Below are 11,382 nucleotides of genomic sequence, written 5' to 3'. Positions count from 1 at the left end.
GTTCACTCAATAATTTGATTTTTCTTCTTTTAAATTTCAAAGCCTGGCATAAAATAAGAGCTTCCTAAATGTTGGTAGTATAGAGGAAAGTATGGAGTAAATTATGATTTTTTTTTTTTTTTTTTTTTTTTTTTTTTTTTTTTTTTTTGAGATGGAGTCTCTCTCTGTCTCCCAAGCTGAAGGGCAGTGGTGCAATCTCATCTCACTGCAACCTCCACCTCCTGGGTTCCAGCGATTCTGCTGCCTCAGCCTCTCGAGTAGATGGGATTACAGGCACGTGCCACCACGCCTGGCTAACTTCTGTATTTTTAGTAGAGATGGTGTTTCACCATGTTGGCCCGGCTGGTCTCAAACTCCTGACCTTCGGTGATCTCCCCACCTCGGCCTCCCAAAGTGCTGGGATTACAGGCGTGAGCCACCGCACCTGGTCAATAACCATCTTTTAAGCCAATCAGGTTATAATTTTACAAAATTACAAATAAAGGTTAAAATAAGTAAATGGGAAAGATCATGAGTAATATTGCAGCATAAATCATCTTCCTTGATTCTTCTCTGCCTTTCTTGAGTTTTTCTATGAAAGCATATATAAACCATAGAATGTTTATATTCTGACAAAATTCTATCTGTTCTTTTTTTTTGAAGGGAACATTCAATTGCTCTGAATATGGAAATAGATCTTGCCCAGAAAATGAAAGGTCTCTGGGTGTCCGAGTGGCCATGTATTCATTTATGGCAGGAGCCATATTCATCACAATATTTGGCAATCTTGCCATGATAATTTCTATTTCCTACTTCAAGCAGCTTCACACACCAACCAACTTCCTTATCCTCTCCATGGCCATCACTGATTTCCTCCTGGGATTCACCATCATGCCATATAGTATGATCAGATCGGTGGAGAACTGCTGGTATTTTGGGCTTACATTTTGCAAGATTCATTATAGTTTTGACCTGATGCTTAGCATAACATCCATTTTTCATCTTTGCTCAGTGGCCATTGATAGATTTTATGCTATCTGTTACCCATTACGTTATTCCACCAAAATGACTATTCCAGTCATTAAAAGATTGCTACTTTTATGCTGGTCAGTCCCTGGAGCATTTGCCTTTGGGGTGGTCTTCTCAGAGTCCTATGCAGATGGAATAGAGGGTTATGACATCTTGGTTGCTTGTTCCAGTTCCTGCTCAGTGATGTTCAACAAGCTATGGGGGACCACCTTGTTTATGGCAGGTTTCTTCACTCCTGGGTCTATGATGGTGGGGATTTATGGCAAAATTTTTGCAGTATCCAGAAAACATGCTCATGCCATCAATAACTTGCCAGAAAATCAAAACAATCAAGTGAAGAAAGACAAAAAAGCTGCCAAAACTTTAGGAATAGTGATGGGAGTTTTCTTATTATGTTGGTTTCCTTGTTTCTTCACAATTTTATTGGATCCCTTTTTGAACTTCTCTACTCCTGTAATTTTGTTTGATGCCTTGACGTGGTTTGGCTATTTTAACTCCACATGTAATCCGTTAATATATGGTTTCTTCTATCCTTGGTTTCGCAGAGCACTGAAGTACATTTTGCTAGGTAAAATTTTCAGCTCACATTTCCATAATACTAATTTGTGTATACAAAAAGAAAATGAGTAGACTTATTCTGCATGAATAAATTGAAGCAAAAAACTAGAATTTAGAAGAATGAAGTTGTTTAAAATGTGTGTTTTTGTGCATGTGTGTATTAATTTAGGTACCATGGAAAGCTCTTAGTTTCTAAAATGAGAATAAAAAAATGGAAGCTTCTCTTTGAGCCCAAAATTCCTCCAATAGTTTTCAGAATTCTTTACACATCTACTACTTCCTGGTAGAGGAAAAAAGAATGAAAATTAGAAAAGTAAAGAGAACATGGGGGAAAGCCAGAGATGGAACAAAGAGGACACACAAAAGCTTTTATACCGTTCAAAAGGGGTCAAAACATAGGCTGAGCTTGGGAACTGCTTGTCCCCCACTCCACCACTGACACTTCGTGTGATATTCCCATTTCATTTTTGTTCCTCAGTATCTTATCAGATGTACTTTGGAACATCAGCAACCAAAAATGGTAGGTGAGTAAATGTGGAAATAACAATTTCGAAAACCCATATTCTTCCAGGAGTCAGTTATGTGTTAGCTGAGAGTTAAGCCTTTACTAGATTCTGCTGTTGTGAGAACAAACATTTCTTAACTAAAAGAAGAAATGGCAAACTGAGTAACTGGGGCTACAGACTTCAGGCAGGTTTTCATTCAGGAGCCATCCTAATCACAACAGCTGGTTAGTTTCCATGTTACATGCAGTAGAACTCTGTTCAGTGTCTTCCTTTCCTCCATAGGCTCATCCACATTTTGTATTGCTATTTGGTGTTCTGATGTTTTAATAAATGTGAAATATCTATTTAAGTTTTGTTTTGAGTCCATCTTTCCTTTTTGCTTGATATTTATACATATACTTTTTAATAACACAAGAATGAGAGGGAGAGATAAAGAAGAAAATTATTAACTTCAGGCTGAGACTCATTAATAACTGATGGGCTGTGACCAGTGAGGTGTTGGTATAAGTTCAACACTGGGCTCTAAAAAAAAAGTCCTAATTTGTAGAGTTTGAGGATTTCCATGGTATATACATTTAAAAACCCTTTCCTTATAAGTGATTTTAACCTATAAGTGTAATGTCCTAAAAAGTTAACAAACTATTCTTGAAAATAATCATGAGTGGCTCCAGTAAACCACTGGCTGCAAACAACATTTTTAATGAAAAGCAAATTAGAATAGAAGAAAATAGATAATATCAAAATACATCACTTGCACCGAGGCTAAGTATAGCTTCATGAAGTTTTATTTTCAGATATATCTCTGTGAATGTGTGTGTGTGTGTGTGTGTGTGTGTGTGTGTGTGTGTTTATATATGGTAGTGAACTGTGTTTCACTGAAATATTCCTTGTTTAATTTCTTCATTTATATTACAGCAATGAAAATTGTAAGTTTTCAAGAAGAGAGTAGTTGTATCCAGGTGCAGTTATGAAAGCAAATCTGTCAATACCTTTTCAATGTCCTTTTACGTTTCAAAATGTAATCACCTTGCTGTGTTCTAGTGAGGATGACAGAGAGATCCAACATCCTGCATACTTGCTGTCTTCTACCATTCACTCTGCCTTCATTTCCCAGGATTAGTAAAGTCATCTTCCTCAACACCCAGAATTTTATAGTAAGTTACAAATGCGAAAACTGAGCCTGGGGGATTTAGTGGTTTACCCTGGATTATACAACTAGTTATAAGTGCAGGACTAGAGCCCAGCTCTCTTGACTTCTTATTCTGTGTTCTTTGTTTACTGAACTTTTTTATTTTTTCGGATTTGTGACATTTTAACTGGCTTTTTTTAAAATAAAGATTTTCAAAATTCAAACTTGTACAAATCACTGAAGTAAAAATAAAAGTTCTCTCCCATCCCAGTACTTTCTCATTACCTTTAGGAATCAAAGTATAAACAGAAACCTTTTATGATTCAGACAATTATTCCCCCCTTGGATATTAGCCAGCATTTAATTGAGCCCATACATCTATGTATTTTCAATATATGGAAATGTCTGTATTAATCTTCCTGGAATGATCATGAAATCAGATATAAAATAGTCTTTCATTTGGAAAGAAAAATACAACAAACTGGGCCGTTAAAAACACACAGGGATGCCTGTAATCCCAGCACTTTGGGAGGCCCAGGTGGGCGGATCATGAGGTCAAGAGATGGAGACCAGCCTGGCCAACAAAGTGAAACCCTGTCTCTACTAAAAATATAAAAATTAACTAGGCATGGTGACATGCACCTGTAGTCCCAGCTACTTGGGAGGCTGAGGCAGGAGAATCGCTTGAACCCAGTAGGCGGAAGTTGCCATGAGCTGAGATCGCACCACTGCCCTCCAGCCTGGTGACAGAGTAAGACTCTGTCTCAAAAAAAATCAAAACAAACAAACAAACAAACAAACAAACAAAAAACCCAGGATATTTCAGTATCTATTGAGAAAGTTAAAAGAGTAATCCCACCGGGACTCCACAGTTAGTGCCTATCTGGAAGCTCCTGGATCTGAGTTCTCTACTCCAGTTCTCTTGAGAGCAGAAGCAAACTTATATAGGAATCAGATATCTTAATCCTCTACACTGAACTTTCCGGAATTTCCTGATATCGCACCTGCAAAGCCACAAGAAGAAGGTCATTGATTCACAACAAACATATCAGGAAAGGGAAGGTACTGGGTCAATAAAAATAATTGGAAATGTTCTATTCTTTTTAAATTATTGCTGATTTATTCTCTTCTTCAAAATAAGTGAATAGTGATAGTTGCATTTTATAAAGAATCAGAAATTGTTGAAATGGGTTGCAATTGAGAAGATAGATTTTAACTAAAAAATAATCATTATAATTTTCTGGTGAAAGAAAGGTCTTAATTTTTCCATCAAAATTCATTTGACAAGGTTTGTAAATTTTTATATAGTGGCATATAAAATACTTTTGCAAAGTACAAGAACTATACAAGACATGATTCAGTAAACGTAGTTAGGTATTTCAACAATGCTAAAATGCACTTTCCTCTCTGGCATTATATATCAATAGTTTTAGACTTCAGTCTTAAATTCCAAGAGCCCTAGGGCTGTCAGAATTTAAAGAATTATTTATGACATTATCCAAATTTGTGTTCAAATGAGAAACCTTTAAAAATCTGCTTCTTTGTACATGTAATCTGAGTTAGTACATTGAAGAAGGGGAACACTAATAGCTCATATCTTCCTTTGCTTATCTTTCTTACCTGTTTTTCCAACAAGGAAAAATGAAATTATAATTTATATTGATTTATGTGTTTGTACGTACATACATGGGTGGCAATGGCAATTGTAAGTTCTTTGCCCAGATAGGTAGGTTCTAGAAGAGGAGAACATGTTCTGTGGCAGTAGTGACACCTTTATTTGGTGCCAGGTAGAGCACATGTACAAATGCTTGCCTCTATGGTCAGAACCACGATTACAGTCTACTACAGGTTATATGGTATTAATCCCGGAAGGCTGTGAAAATTAGATTCCTAACTTGGTGTTGCTGTTAAGTCATCTCTACCTCCTACTAAAATGAATGTGTCCAGACAATCAAAGATTCTCTTCAACAAGCATTAACTCCATGATATATTGCATTGCAAATCTGACTTTTTCCAAATGTATGTGGCTGGAGATATGCTAACCTTAGCCGGTGCTTAAAACTAAAACTTGAGGAGGAAAATGAAAAGGTCCCAGCAGGAAATTATTTGTAATTATTAATATTTGAACATTTGTAACTTAAAAAATGAGAATTTCATACAGGCTATGTGATTCAACATAATAGATGACATAAAAGTCTAAAAAAGTTAAAGGAGCTAGCATAATTTTTATGAAGAAAAGCAGGGAGGAAGGTAGGAACAATGTTAACAATGTTAATGACCGCAAAGATCTGCATGTCAACTTCAAATGTATAAACGTATTATGAAACAGTAAAAGTTTATTTGCAAATCAGTTATTTGGAAATTAGAATACAGTTTTCCAAAAGAACATTGTTAGTTTGTTAAAGCTGGTTTTTTTTTTTTTTTTTTTTTTTTTGAGACGGAGTCTCGCTCTGTCACCCAGGCTGGAGTGCAGTGGCCGGATCTCAGCTCACTGCAAGCTCCGCCTCCCGGGTTCACGCCATTCTCCTGCTTCAGCCTCCCAGGTTGCTGGGACTACAGGCGCCGCCACCTCGCCCGGCTAGTTTTTTGTAGTTTTTAGTAGAGACGGGGTTTCACCGTGTTAGCCAGGATGGTCTCGATCTCCTGACCTCGTGATCCGCCTGTCTCGGCCTCCCAAAGTGCTGGGATTACAGGCTTGAGCCACCGCGCCCGGCCAAAGCTGGTTATTGTGAGCCTCATTGTGTTCTTAATACACAGATGCCCACTGTGGAATGTTAAGATAACAATGAGGCTAGAAATTGCACTACATAATACATCTTTGTAAATATTTCATTTATGGCCTTCTCCAGTTCTGAAAGTGTATGAATTTTCCTTGTGTATATAGGAAGTTGCACATAGTGAAAGATTTGATCACATATTGAAACATCTTATAGAATCCTCCCAATACTTAAAACATGAAACAGTTACTTATACGTAAGACCTATGTGAGGTTGCTTAAATGTCGTGACTGTGATCAATAAGGTCATAGGGGCAACTGGGGTGTGGCAGAGTCTCCTGTGTAATCATAAACATTAACTGCATATGTATTCATGGATTTAAATACTGTATGAGTTTAACTGCAAGTCTGTATTCTGCAAGAGTATTTCCTTTTATCTTTGAGAGTATGTGCATTTTAGCTGGAAGAAAATCCCCAATTCCTCTAAGTGGTAGATAAGGTGCGAACATCACATATGGGACTGAAAAGAGCCAAGACAACCCCATCTTCACACTTCAGTGGAACATTGAGGGGTGTCATGCCACTGGTAGCAGCACCTCCCAACTGCATTTAGCTGAAATACTTCCACTTTTGTTTTCTTCTACTAACACTGTCTATCGCTGTCCGGAGCCAAAATCTCTGGTTTTCTCATGCTACAGGATGAGTAAATTATGTCTACACAAAATCTCTCAGCTCCTTCTGTCTAAATGCTACTTTGGGAGGGGTTATTTTATAAGAACACCGTCAACAATTCAATACCAGAAGAAATTTTCATGAAGTGTGCTCCTGAAACGAGTCCATTCATTTATAGGGACGTTTTAAGCACATTGAATTAATTGCTTTCATTGAAACAATGCAGATATTTTTAAAGCAGTAATGATTTACAATTTATGTGTAGGTTTATTCATTCAAACATATGTCTCTAGTGTATACTAGAAGCCTTAACTTAGATACTGAGAATCCAGTGGTGATGGATAGACAAGTTACTTGACTTACGGTGGTGAGTTCATATCTTTTTTAACACAGATATAAATTCAACAATTATTTCTCAAGTGCTATCACTAATGTGCTCAAATGGGGCCCAGGCTAGATGTTCACAACCTTTCCTTGGTGAAAACCGGAGAATAAAGAGCGGCAGTGAGTGGAGGACTATCTATAATGGAGAGAAAAGTATCCTCAAGGTAATTTTTAACAAGAGAAAACACACATGTTTATTTAATATAAATTTTACATGACACAGGATACTTCAATAATGAATACTGCCTCAAAACAGTAAAGCTGTGCATTTTTATGAACAGTCAGTCATGCAAAAGTATGACAAAAAGATATGATATAATAGCAATAAACTGGGTGCTAACTTAACAAGGCCTGTTTGTTCAGATTCTTCTTGGTATCTCTGTGTGACATTCTTTTCCCCTGAGTATAGGACACAAGAGGGTCTTATGACCTATTTTAGGAGAAGACCAGATCATTCTTTTAGGGTCTGCTTCAGGGAAGAAGCGGGAGAAGGCCAGAGTAAACTTGCTTCCACTGTTTCCTCAAATGCCAAGGTGCCATATTTTGGGGTACCCTATCCTGAACCTGATCAACTTTTTCTTTAAAATGTTTTGAAATTACTATGAATACATAATAGTTGTACATATTAATAGTGTACGTGTGATATTTTGATACAGGCATACAATGTGTAATTGTCAAATCAGAGTAACTGGAGTATCCATCATCTCAAGCATTTATTATTTCTTTTGTGTTAGGAATATTCCAATTCTACTCTTTTAGTCATTTTAAAATATACAGTAAGTTATTATCAACTATAATCACCCAATGTGCTACTTAATACTAGATCATATTCATTCTATCTAACTGTATTTTTGTACCCAATAACCATTCCCTCCTTATCCCCCTCTCCCCACTATCCTTTCCAGCCTCTGATAACCACCATGCTGCTCCCTATCTCCATGAGTTCAATGCTTTTTTTTTTTTTTTTTTTTTCCTAAATAAGCGAGAACGTGAGACATTTGTCTCTCTATGCCTGGCTGTTACAGCTAACATATTATCCCCCAGTTCCACTCATGCTGTTGCAGATGACAAGATTTCATTCTTTTTTATGGCTAAGGCTAAATAATAACTAATATTGATCAGGCATGTCCCAAGACTTAAAGTACCATTCAGTGAATCTCTGCATTGAACCCCAAACTTTATTTCATATCTCTCTTTCATCTTATTTCTCTGCTCTTGTTTCTTATTTGTTTACAAGAAGATGATTTAAAATGAACCACATTTCTGTTACCAGTGATTCCACACTTTCAGAGCTGGAAAAGCCTGCAAGGCTCCTCATCTACCCCAGCACACATCCCATCACTGAGAGTTCACAGCTGGCTGATGGCAGAAGCTGGACTAGAACTCTCAATGCAAGCCTCTTTTGCTACCTCCTCTTTGGAAGTCTCTGATGCAAACCTTTAACTTAGAGAAACGAGGGAGTCACATGCAACAGTCAGCTCTATAAAAGGTCCTCCTAAGACTTTCCAAGGAGACACCTTCCTGTGACTTGGTAATAAGAAATGTCTCTAACCAGCAAAATTCAGGTTCTTTTGTCACCACAAAGTTCCTTTTCTTCCCTGTCAGTCAGGAAGAATGACAGAATCAAAAGGAAGGAAGGGAACTAATAGCACCTTGAGATGAGGAAGGGGTCAGTGTTTGCTCTTTTTTGGAGGTTATTTTTGTGCTCTGTCTTAGGATTCTAAAGGAAAAACTAAACTGAATCTGCCTAACTAGATGAATTTGTTAAATGTACACTGCAGTTGAATCTTTATATAACTTGGGAGAATTCAGCATAGGCCCAGGGTGTCTCCTCTGTCTGATTCACTCAAGATTGAACCTACTTTTCTGTGACCCACTGAGCAGACTCCATGCTTTGTTATAGGCACAGTGTCAAGCTTCTTTTGAGGCTGCCAGGGAGTGGCTTTTCAGGGTGATGTGTATTCCAAAGCAAATAGCAAAGCAAGTGTGACAATTCATTGGAAGTTTTTATTTATGCGATTTGTCCACCCTCCTTTAATCAGCCCACTGTGACCAAAAGGAGTCATGTGAGATTTGAGTAACTGGGTCTGTGAGTGTGGAATTTGTAATTTTTATTGGTCTCTCAGGGATGGAACATATGATGTAGCTTCACTAGTCAGAATCTCAGAGAAGCTATAAGACTTAAGAAACACAGGGAAGGAGCATGAAGAGTAGAGGACAGGAGAGGCAGAAGCAAGAACAGGAAGAGAGTAGCAAACAGAAAAGCTATGAAGCACTGACCCAGGTGCATGGTTTAACCCATAGGCACATGACTTTCAACAGCCATGTTTCATGGTACTGCATGTTTTGGCAGCAATATGCCATTTATAACTCTTAAAACATTTGGACACTGATTACAAATGAAGATTGCAAATTATCAAAAGAATGTCTGAAGAAAAACTTTGGCATTTCACTTGGTTTTTGTGTATTGAGTATTTTTTATGATGCAAGAGATGTTAGCAGCCACATTCAAAACAGTTTCTAGGAATGTGTCTGTTCAAAGTGAAAGCTGACCAAAAATTCTTGAAAATCTCCCAATTCTTTACCAGGAATAAAACAGTCAATAGATAAACCTATGTTGGATACATGGATGGATAGATGGATGAAATAGAATTAAATAGGATAACACAAGAAAGAATACACAATTGAAAAATTTCGTTTTTCTAATGCAGCAAGTAACTCAGAAAGCAAACACAGTTGATATAATTTAAAATATTTAAATAAATTGCAGTGGCAGTGAATTAATAAGAGATAACTTTGAACACTCTTGTACTATTAGGAGCTGAAATTTACTGGAATCATTTTAAGAAGAGAAGAAACAGTGACTCATCCTTCTGGAAAGAAATTTCAAGTGGTAAAGCACCATGGATCTAACTTATATTCCCGAAGACCTATCCAGTTGTCCAAAATTTGTAAATAAATCCTGTCCTCCCACCAACCGCTCTTTTCATGTCCGGGTGATAATGTATTCGGTTATGACTGGAGCCATGATTATCACTATTTTTGGAAACTTGGTTATAATGGTTTCTATATCGCATTTCAAACAGCTTCACTCTCCCACAAACTTTCTGATCCTCTCCATGGCAACCACGGACTTTCTGCTGGGTTCTGTCATTATGCCATACAGCATGGTGCGATCAGTGGAGAACTGCTGGTACTTTGGAGATGGCTTTTGTAAATTCCACACGGGCTTTGACATGATGCTCAGCCTGACCTCCATTTTCCACCTCTGTTCCATTGCTATTGACCGATTTTATGCTGTGTGTTACCCTTTATATTACACAACCAGAATGACGAGCTCCACCATAAAGTGACTGCTGGCATTTTGCTGGTCAGTTCCTGCTCTTTTTTCTTTTGGTTTAGTTCTATCCAAGGCCAATGTTTCCGGTATGCAGAGTTATAAGATACTTGTCGTTTGCTTCAATTTCTGTGCCCTTACTTTCAACAAATTTTGGGGGACAATATTGTTCACTACATGTTTCTTTACCCCTGGCTCCATCATGATTGGTATTTACGGCAAAATCTTTATCGTTTCCAAACAGCATGCTCGAGTCATCAGCCATGTGCCTGAAAGCACAAAGGGGGCAGAGAAAAAACACCTATCCAAGAAAAAGGACAGGAAAGCAACGAAGACCCTGGGGATAGTAATGGGGGTGTTTCTGGCTTGCTGGTTGCCTTGTTTCCTTGCTGTTCTCATTGACCCATACCTAGACTACTCCACTCCCATACTAATATTGGATCTTTTAGTGTGGCTTGGGTACTTCAACTCTACTTGCAACCCTCTTATTCATGGCTTTTTTTTATCCATGGTTTCAGAAAGCACTCAAGTACATAGTGTCAGGAAAAATATTCAGTTCCCATTCAGAAACTGCAAATTTGTTTCCTGACGCACATTAATAAAAAGCTGTTGTGAAAGGGAATAGAATATTGCAAATGAGATTGTTATTATTTTGACTTGCAACATATACCTTACATCTCCAGATCACTACAAACATGATACTATTAAATTTCAGTAATTGAGGTAAGTGTTCTATCACCTACACAAGAGGCACATTCACTATCTTTGACTAGTAAATCTATTATTCAATTATTTGTTAATTGTTAACTCACTTCCAATCCACACTCACCTCTGACTGGTGGGGAAAATGTACAAAAGAAATATACAACATAGTTCAGAATAGGTTGGCCTATATTTACATACATGAGACAATTAAAAAGCAATATAAGAATTTTTTAAAAAGTGTTGGCTTTGGTTCCTATCTGATACCATTCCAGGAATTCAGGAAAAGGAAGATCATTGCGGCCTGTGGGTCCATGAAGGAAGTGTGCCTTAAGGTCGGCCTTTATTATCAACTAGTGGCCTGCCTTAT

General features: G+C 37.5%; 2 protein-coding genes across 2 annotated transcripts in view; both read left to right on the top strand.

The window, feature by feature from the left end:
* LOC108534344 (trace amine-associated receptor 2) overlaps positions 1-1,638 on the top strand; it is a 7,828-nt gene extending 6,190 nt beyond the window's left edge. The window contains exon 2 of the mRNA XM_017879650.1: positions 643-1,638. Within this exon, the coding sequence (XP_017735139.1) occupies positions 718-1,638 (921 nt within the window). The 5' untranslated portion in view covers positions 643-717. The remainder of the gene's footprint in view (positions 1-642) is intronic.
* An 8,238-nt stretch (positions 1,639-9,876) lies between these two features.
* Positions 9,877-10,909, top strand: LOC108534343 (trace amine-associated receptor 3-like). Its single transcript, XM_017879649.1, is given in 2 exon segments — positions 9,877-10,806; positions 10,808-10,909. Coding segments are annotated over 2 exon segments (1,032 nt in total).
* Positions 10,910-11,382: the final 473 nt, after the last annotated feature.

The sequence above is a fragment of the Rhinopithecus bieti genome, unplaced genomic scaffold (assembly GCF_001698545.2).
Source record: "Rhinopithecus bieti isolate Rb0 unplaced genomic scaffold, ASM169854v2 scaffold_10612, whole genome shotgun sequence".
NCBI lineage: Eukaryota > Metazoa > Chordata > Mammalia > Primates > Cercopithecidae > Rhinopithecus > Rhinopithecus bieti.
The sequence above is the reverse complement of the archived record's forward strand: the minus strand, read 5'-3'. Positions and strand labels throughout refer to the sequence as shown.